The following is a 9,412-nucleotide window of genomic DNA, read 5'->3' as shown; positions in this document are numbered from 1 at the left end:
AAAAAAAAAAAATATAAGAATTTTTTATGTTACACTGAATGCCTAAAATATATTTGTAACTTGAGTCCATTGCAGTGCTTGATGATGTTGTGTACTTGGTGAAGCATTAGGAGAATTTTTTTATAACACTTTTCAATGAGAAGATAGGTTCTTCTTTGGGCTTGGGCTCTCTCTTAGAAAAAAAGATATGAATGAACCTTTTTATTATTCTGTAGTTGAAATAGCAATATTGGGAATCAAGTATTGGTGGTTCAGATTTTGCAACACATGGCAAAAAAATTGGGAATCAAGTATTGGTGGTCCAGATTTGTTGTGACAGCAAATTTTCTAGTACGAGAATCCTTATCAGTTTGTTAAAGCTGGCAAAAAATTGTTTTGATCCATTTATGATATTCTGGCTTCATGTGAGAATGTTTAACACTAGCAATGACATTAAATTTTGTTCTTGAGTGAAAATGTGTGTAGTTAAGTTAATACTCCATAGAAATTCATACAAGAAAAGACCAATATATGATCAAAATATAATTCCATTTGCAGTTTTTCTGTCTTTGTTGAATGATGAATGCATGATGTGATTGCGTTTGGAAGGGAACTTCTCTGATTGCACCAAGTGGATTGGAGAAATGTGGATTATTCATGCATTATTTATAAATTACATAGGACTTATAGAATCTAGAATCTAGACACTATTTTCCTTTGCCCCACCATTGGAGCCTTGCCAAATGGCTCTATCTAGAGAGTGACATTGTGTCCTATATTTTTATTTTTTAATCTTAGATCTATTTTATATTAGTGAGATCATTTCCGGATAATGATTAGCATTTTTAAAGATTAAGTCAATATTTATATAGTTTTAGAGAAAAAAATAGTAAAATTTAGTTGAATGATTCAATAAAGAGGAGAAAATGGAAGGTTGACGAGTGACTCACTCTACTACTAGTTTATATAAATTAAAGAAAATTTTATAAAAATAAGAGGGAATAATATTTTTACTATAATACGCATGTATTAAAAATGTTAAAAAAATTATTAATTAAATAATAGAATTAAAAATATATATATTAAAAATTGAAATAAATCATTCATTTAAAATACTATTTTATTCCAAATAAATTTTTCATTATGAAACTCAAGAAGGAGTATAGTTTACGAGATATCGTGCACACATAATAATTGAATTTACTTAACCAGACAAAATCGGATTTCATTGTTCAATAACTTAAATAACTTAAATAGTAAACTTTTATGAAAGAATATACATTAATAAATTAAGATTGAAAATTAATTTTTTAATAAATAATCACCCTTAGCACTATGAAAACATATTCAACTTTTTAAATTTAAAATATGTTACTCCAATCATAGAGAAGCACGTTAAATTAAAATGCTTAGCTGTAAGTTATTCTATTTAGTACATCATCTTTCATCCATGATTCACTTTGTCACATCATCACCATAATAATTATGATGTATGTCCTATGTGTTCTTTTCTCTCACAACAACCTTCCCAAATCACCGGCCTAACTCCACATGTTCACAAATGGTTACCTTGTTCATGTTGTTTTAGAATGCTTATTGGGACAATAAAACAAACACTTTCCGGGTCAGTTTCTGCTCTTTTTTGTTTCAACTTTTTTAGAGCAATTCAATTTGTTTGCTATGGTGTTGGGTGATTATGATGTGAAGCCATGTAATTAGGTACTTTTTTTCATTGAAACACTTGTTTGATCCTGAAATAGATTTAGGTTGGAGTGTTATTATGTCTGCTTATGGCCATCAAATGGAACATTCTTATTCTACAAGGAGTCTCTCTGCTGCTTCTGGTATGATCAATCAAGAATTATTATCACCTATATGGAAGATTCTGCTCATAATGAAATTGAAAATTCTCGATCATGTTAATCGAGTCTGCGAATTGATCTCGAAATGAATAACAAGATCGAGAAATTTTATGTTCAACTAATTGACCTTGAATTATTATAGCTACTATATCTTTTGTTAACTTCAAGTTAATATTTTGGTTTAATTATGATGATTATTTTGTTGTTGTTTTTTGTCTCAGAGATGAGGAGTAGTTTTGTGCTAGAATCTGGATTCTACATCACATCATTTTCTGCAACAATCTTCATTGCTGGATTTGCTACTCTTGGACTTCTATTAATCACTCTATTGGTTTCAATGGCAATGATGCTACAATCTTGTCAAAATAACAGTGCTGGAATTCTTGAGCTTAGGAATATAAATGATGACTATAGTTATTGCAAAATTCATTCTCTGCATGCTCAGCTCAATCATTTGGAAGAACAGAATGTTCCTAATGTTTGTAAGGACCTAGCTGTACAGTATATCAAAGGCGGTCAATATGCTAGAGACTTGGATTTAACCAAATCTGTGATTGAGGATTACTTCAATGGTGTTAAACCATCAGAGGATGGTTTTGATGTGGTGTTGATTGACATAGATGGCATTTTTCCATTGAGTCCTCATTCTTCCAATTTGTTTCAAAGGTAATTTTATAATGTAAGATTTGGTCAAGTTTATGTGATTTGGATTTCACAGCGTTACAAAATCATGACCGCTTGATTTGTCTTACTGTGTTGTTTTCTTACTGCAAGTAATTTGATCCGGGTTTTGCAATAGTAAAAGCAATTTTACTTGTCTCTTTTATCATAAGTACATTTTGCCACTTCGAAGATGTTATTTCATATAGAAAATTTTGAAGTAACTTGTACACTCAATCTTCATGAGTATCCGAGATTGAGTATATTTCAATTGGTTTGAACTAATGGTTACATAAATTAAAGGTGTTATAAGAGTAGGATTCAAACATTTCATGTAGGAGAAAAAAATAACAGAGTAGGATTCAAACATTTCATGTAGGAGAAAAAAAATACTAACATAATAATTAATATATAATAGTTTGTCTACCTTAAGGAAAAAAAAAAAAAAAACATCATGAACTTTGTTTATTGTATTAGCAGATCTAAGCCATTTATGTACCCTGGATAACGTAAAATATAGATAAATGTGTAGGCCAGCTTGAATTTTGGTGTCTAAATTTGGCTGATATAAATGGTTTGTTACTCCAACTTGCATTAGTTTATTAGTTATTTCTTATTTCTTGCTATAAAATCTCAAATGTAATTATTATATATTTTTTATGTAGCTAATCCAGCTTGATGCTAATCCGTATGTATTATATTATTAGCAGTAACTTGACAAGGTTTTGTTTTGATGTTGGATTTCATTATAACAGCATTAGCAATTGTATCTTAGAAGCAAAAAAGTTAAAGCGCATGGCTGTGTTAAGATTATACATCAACCTTCAAGCTAGTGGTTGGCCTATAATCTTGTTCTCAAGAGAGCCAGTAAAAGACCAAAATGTCACCATCGATCATCTTGTCTCTGCTGGATTTAGAGGCTGGTCTTCATTGATGATGAGGTATTAAGTTCCACCCATGTATCCTAGATAATGGTTCAACAAAAATCACAAATGTAGTTTTTAAGATACCTTATTCTTTGCTTTAGTTTGAGAATATATTTTCAGTTTAGTTTACACTTTATTAAAAATTTGTTTTCACTATTTTTTTTTCTCTTCTGTTTCTACATGAAGAAAACTAATTGACTATATAATTAACTACTATGCATTCAACTTGATTATATAGTGGATATTTGGACTCACACTGAAATTGTCAAAATCACATTGAGCTATCGTAAATTTGGCAAAAACTACAGTTTAAAGTTTCAGCTAAACTAGGTACCACAGTGATTTTGCAAAACTTTAACTCATCCAGAAAGTATCTTTTGACATGATATGTTTATATTGCCATTGACATGTTTAAATTGCAACACTTTGGACCAAACATACACATTATGTAAGAATCACATCTTAAGCCACCAACGATGTTCTATATTTGCAGAGAAGGTGAAAATTCTACCAAAACGAACGAGTATATTTCTACGCAAAGGAATGCGATACAGACAAAGGGCTTCCAAATAATAAGCATCATAAGCAGTCATGTGGATATTTTGAGTGCTGCATATGAAGATGCAGGAATGCGAAAGTTTTTGCTACCAGACCCTATATGTGACATGTTTGAGCATCAAATGAAAGCATAGATGCTGAATATTTGTTTCATCCTACAGGACTACAGAGTTTTTGGTATTTTTGTAAATTAAGAAACTATATGTAGCTTGCTCTGTTCATATCTATCATTTGTAAATTTGATTTTACATTATAAAGTGCAGTTCACATAATTCAAATTTCTGTAAAAGAGACCCAATCACACACACAAAAAATCTGTATTTGAGCTTCATTAAGATATGGGCTCAACCTCAACTACAATTCAACAAAGTTCTCTATACTATCTATCTCTACAGAACAATATGAACACCAATGTTTCCTTTTGATTAGGCATCATATACCAATCTAATTACAAATCTAAAACATGATTCATACGAAAAATTAACACTAATGAACAATAACCATGCAAACCTCAACGACGATCAACCAAAAAGCGACGTTAATCCAGTTCACCAAACTCGAATGCGAAGAAGCTTCAGAGAAATCAACATCATACTTCGTAGTGCCATTCGGGTACAAAAGCCCCCAGTTTCTTCCCGCTCCTTCCTTATCAAAAAGCTCGTAAATATAAACCCCTTGCACTCCGTCTCTCAGCAACGGTGTTCCGGCACCGGACTTCAAATGCTTCACCAATCCCCTCAGATAAACTTCAGCATATCCTGGATTCGCATCGAGTTCATTCCCGGTGCTAGGCCATCCCGTCTCAGTGACAATTACCGGAATAGTTTCGTAACCTGCAAGCGCCATTGCACTGACAACAGCGTCAACCATGATATCGAAGAGATTCCGGTAACGAACTCCGGTTGTGAAGTCGTCACGGAAGTTAAACGGATAATCTTGAAAAAGCGCCATTCCGAGAGGAATCTCCGATCTTAACCGGTAAAGATTGTAAGGGTAGAGATTAATCAAGAACGAAGAATTCGTGTCGCTCAAGAACTGAAGCAACGGTCCCATTAGGTTAACGCCGGTAGGTTCTTGAAAAGTTGCGGAAGACGGTGGAAACGGAGAAGTAACGGTGGTTACGAAAGAAAACGAAGTCGAAACGGAGATCTTACGGATTCCAAGATCGCGGAGTGACACGTGTACGTTGGAGATTGCAGGGAGAAGATTGTTGGCGGCTTCCGGGTACACGTCGATGAAAGCGTTACCTACTGAGATTGTAGTGATTTTGGCGCGCGGGTAGAACGGTAGCACGTGAGTGTAAATCCAGGCACGTGCGACGGAGCGGTTGTTCGCCATTGGTGTAACCATGTAGTTTGGGACGGTGAGGAAGAGGGAGACGTTGGTGTAGAGGAGGCTTCGGATGATGGAAGGGTCGGGCTCATCGAGTCGGAGGGAGTCGAGTTTGAGTTTTTCCATGGCGGTGGAGATGCGGTCTGGTTGTGATGGCGGCGGTGGTGAGGAGGGAGGTGGAGGTGGTCGTGGTGGTGGTTCTTGACGGTTTGTGGGGAAAGTGGAGTAGGTGGCGCCGATGGAAGGGAGGGAGAAGGTGGTTGTTGGGAGGAGGGAGAGGAGAATGTAGAGAGAGAAAGTGAGAGAGATGAAGGTGTTAAACATGGTGGTTATGGCGGTTCTGTTATCGAGTGGAAATGTAAAGTGTAAGAGATGGAGGGCGATGAGAGAGAAAGATAGTAGTGAATCTGTTAGTTAGTTTAGTTTTAGAATTTGGCGGGTACGTAACAACGGTTTTTGTTTCTTTCTTTTTTCTTTAAATTGCTTGCATATTGGTTTGGATAATTTGTGAATTTCGCTTTAAAAAATTATTTATTTTAAACAACAAATAATAATTATTGTAATAATTTTACTAAACCATAAAACTACTACATGTATGCATCAACCAAAAATAAGAATTTTCTCTTCAATAAACAAATGTAAGCATTGTAAAGAACAAATGGTCTGAGATTCAATTTTACAACTTTTTCTTCAAAGAATAAATGACCACAATACTTTTTTTCTCAATATATGCCAACAAAGGAATATGAGAGAGATTACTCAGTTATTGGAATTTTGTACCATGAGCTATTTCTGCACAGTTTCTAATACAATGGGGAACCCCCTTTTTATATGAAGCTATATCTATGTAGGGCCAAAAGAATTCTTATATAGAGTGTGAAACATTCTGATTCTGATTGAAGTCATGCTAACAAGTTTGTCTCGTGGAATCATCTTGTCCAAGGTGGCGACGAAAACATTGTGGATTTCGTATTAGAATCACTTGCTTCTCTTTTTGGCTTCGCTGTAAAGAACAACTCCGAGGACTGTAAGTGAATAACCCATCATTCCAGTGACTGAAACTGGGTTTCTAAATATCAGAATTGAAACTACGACTGCTACAGCGCCTTTAGCATTCCCGAGTACCTACATGAGCCAATGATTGAGGTTTAGTTCTTAAACATTAACTTACATCACTTTAACACAAATTTACATTTGTTACTATAACCAGAAACATGTAACCCTAAGCAACTTGGTAAATAAACAATTGTAGCAGCCAGCTTTTGACCAAAGAAATCTACCAATGTGAATCAGTAAAACATGAAATGTCATATAGCAAAGAATACCATCAGCAACTCTAGGTTGAATTTTGAAACTGCAGACAAATTTCAGCAAGAAATTGAAAAAACTACCCTAGCACTAGCTATAGGGAATCCAACAGAAATTTTTTTGCAGCAAACCCTGATAGTCTTTTCCCAAAGGTTTGAACAAGTTTGAAATAGAAACTGGAAAAAGTTTACTCATGAATTTTATGAAACTTGGTTATGACGATAACAAATAATTGATGTTCCAAATAAAAAGACAGCAGGCAGGTTCGTAACAAGTTGTGTGACTGTATGAGAAAGGGAGGCATACCTGAAGGGTGAGAGCACTGGTGTGTTTTGTGACCAAGAAATTGGTCAAGTTGACACAATATGCAAGTGAGGAATTAAACAGAAGATACCAAATGATCTTCACATCATCTCTAGCAAGAGCCAATGTGATGCCAACCACATTTTCTTCCATATAAAGTGTAGCGGGAAGAAGGAAAACAACAGCCATTGGAGCCATGTAAAGGAGAAGGTTCATAGAATTTAGCTTCTCCCTAATACACAAAAAGAAGGATGTCAATACTCACTTATAAATCGACCACAAAAAGAAACAGTAACGAGGTAGATAGCATTTTCCTTATACACATACCCTTCAGACGAAAGTAAAATTCCTTGTAACACTGATTTTAGGGCTCGTGCCGCTGTAGCTGCAACACATATTATGAACCCAAACAAATGAAAGCTTGGTTCACCCTATAAGCAAAGAAAGAAAAGAATAACAAATGCATCAGAAGCCATAACGAATTCTTGTTTTCCACTTGTCAATATCAGTTGAAGAATATATTAAAGGAAAAAGATTGACCACAACTTATGCTGAAAACTAAAGCTTATAAACATTTTTTCCTAGTTTGGCTTTAAAAAGTTCTTCATCAAAACACCAAATAAGTCCATAGAAAACAGAGAACAGTCAGAACACCCTGCACACAACAAGAGCATAACAAGTTCTATTTTTAGAAACTTGATTATTTCTTACACCTATTAGCAGCAACTGAAGCTCAGCCTCTTAGACAAACCTAAACCAGATATTTCACTAACCATATTAAGTAGAGATTTTTATGTACAATGGAAGTAAAAAATCACTCTATTACAAATTTACATGCCACATAATTGCTCATAACATAAATGGGCACGGAAGGCATCAACTTTTTTATATCCCTACAACTACAGTCAACAACACATAAGCAGCAAGTGACAGTAACCCCCAGCAATATCAAACATTTTTCCATAATTGCCGCTGCAACTCTCTGAACATGAAGGATCATGATACAACCAAGATTGCTATTTAAAACCTCGATCTAGCTTCTGAATACCAAAAGCCCCAAAACATCAATAAAATATAAAACCCAGTCTAACATCAAAGAATTTATTTTGCAATAGCTTTGTCATTTTCCAAAACCATCATTTTAAGCATGTTAAATTTTCCATTAGTTAACCAAATGGTTGACTTCAAGCTGTTAAAAGAGCTTTCAAATCAATCCAAAAAAAAGTACCCAAATTCAATTCTAAACTGGAATAATCATTAATCAGACTTAAAATTACCATAATTGTGATTAATGCACAGATAATCATAAACATTCCAAAATTGTTCTAGAATATACTGTAAATTTAATTTTCTTATGCAAGGAACTTACCAAACAATAAAAAAAATTCATATACATAATTTTGATCACCGACAAAATTCCAGAAATTGAAATTAAATTAAAAATTTAAAAAAAAAAACAAAAATTGGCGTAACTTACCCCACTAGCAAAAATAACACCAGTAACAACAGGAAGGAGCGCAAGATAAGTAAGCCACGCCTCTCTTTTAAACGTCATAAAGTAAGCAAAAACGGCAGTAAAAAAAGGCGTAGTAGCACCGACAGCTTGCGTAAACGACACCGGAAGATACCTCAACGACACATTCCCAAAAACCACAGAAACACAGAAAACCAAACTCAGAGTAGCGATCTTGAAAAACTGAAGGCGAGACCGAATGGTTTGCATTGGAACCATTTTGAGCCACGCAATCGCGACGTAGCTGAACAACGAACAAGCCGTCATGTGGCACATGGTTAGGAAGATTGGGTACTTGAATCCGTAGTTGCTTAGGAGGTACTTGTTGAGTAAGAGTACGCCAATGTTTGATGTGTACCATGATGAGATTAGACCGATTGTGAACATTCGATTTGAAACCTTCATTTTTGAGGTTTGGGGAAGGGTAGTTGTGTAAATTTGATTATGAGGGGGTTTGAGGGGTTATGGTGGTGGTGTGTTCATGGATCTGTGGATTGAGAATCGGAGGGGGAGACTTGTTAGGAGAGGTTTTGGGAGGAAGGGCGTGTTTGGTTTGTATTTAAAAGGGGAATGAGAATAGTGTTGGGTTATTGTATTGTGTGAGTGAAGGAAAGGTAAACGGAACGCGTAAACAAACAGGGACTTAGTTGCGCTCCATTTCCTTGGACTTTCTTTTTTTTTTTTTTTGATATGTGATGTATTTGTATTATGATATATTGATATGATAAAAAAATGTTGAGATGTGTAAATATAATATGGGGATGGTGGCAGGAAAAGGAGGAGACACGGAATTGACATGTAATATGTACGCTTGTAAAAGGAGACTAGTCTATTATTATACCAACAAAATTAAAAATAAAAGGACACAGTTAGATGGAAAAAAAATAAGATCTTCATAAATCAAGGAAGGATTGCTAAAAGTTTGAATAGTCAGTCAAGAGGAGATACACTAAGTCAAAAATTTGTTAAAC

At 34.6% G+C, this 9,412-nt stretch overlaps 3 protein-coding genes across 5 annotated transcripts; 1 reads left to right on the top strand and 2 right to left on the bottom strand.

Moving 5' to 3' along the window:
• The first annotated feature begins 1,430 nt into the window (after positions 1–1,430).
• Positions 1,431–4,362, top strand: LOC131620984 (uncharacterized protein At2g39920-like). Of its 3 annotated transcripts, none has more exons than XM_058892183.1 (5): positions 1,431–1,603; positions 1,746–1,823; positions 2,063–2,507; positions 3,257–3,442; positions 3,921–4,362. In XM_058892183.1, the coding sequence occupies exons 2-5, from the start codon at positions 1,760–1,762 to the stop codon at positions 4,117–4,119; spliced, it is 894 nt and encodes a 297-aa protein (XP_058748166.1). In that variant the 5' UTR covers positions 1,431–1,603; positions 1,746–1,759; the 3' UTR covers positions 4,120–4,362. The 3 variants fall into 3 exon arrangements, with proteins under 3 accessions (XP_058748166.1, XP_058748165.1, XP_058748167.1); XM_058892182.1 differs by having other exon boundaries at positions 1,432–1,603; positions 1,740–1,823; XM_058892184.1 differs by lacking the exon at positions 1,746–1,823 and having other exon boundaries at positions 1,432–1,603.
• Positions 4,363–4,471: 109 nt separating this feature from the next.
• On the bottom strand, positions 4,472–5,837 carry LOC131620981 (glucan endo-1,3-beta-glucosidase 12-like). The gene has a single exon (XM_058892180.1). The coding sequence runs from the start codon at positions 5,639–5,641 to the stop codon at positions 4,472–4,474; it is 1,170 nt and encodes a 389-aa protein (XP_058748163.1). The 5' UTR covers positions 5,642–5,837.
• Positions 5,838–5,981: 144 nt separating this feature from the next.
• LOC131620982 (probable sugar phosphate/phosphate translocator At3g11320) lies at positions 5,982–9,153 on the bottom strand. The gene is made up of 4 exons (XM_058892181.1): positions 8,406–9,153; positions 7,256–7,359; positions 6,932–7,160; positions 5,982–6,442 (listed from the first exon to the last, which is right to left on the bottom strand). The coding sequence occupies exons 1-4, from the start codon at positions 8,844–8,846 to the stop codon at positions 6,296–6,298; spliced, it is 921 nt and encodes a 306-aa protein (XP_058748164.1). The 5' UTR covers positions 8,847–9,153; the 3' UTR covers positions 5,982–6,295.
• Between the last annotated feature and the right edge of the window lie 259 nt (positions 9,154–9,412).

Source organism: Vicia villosa, linkage group LG7 (assembly GCF_029867415.1).
Source record: "Vicia villosa cultivar HV-30 ecotype Madison, WI linkage group LG7, Vvil1.0, whole genome shotgun sequence".
In the NCBI taxonomy this organism is placed as follows: domain Eukaryota; kingdom Viridiplantae; phylum Streptophyta; class Magnoliopsida; order Fabales; family Fabaceae; genus Vicia; species Vicia villosa.
This window is presented reverse-complemented; position numbering and strand designations above follow the sequence as displayed.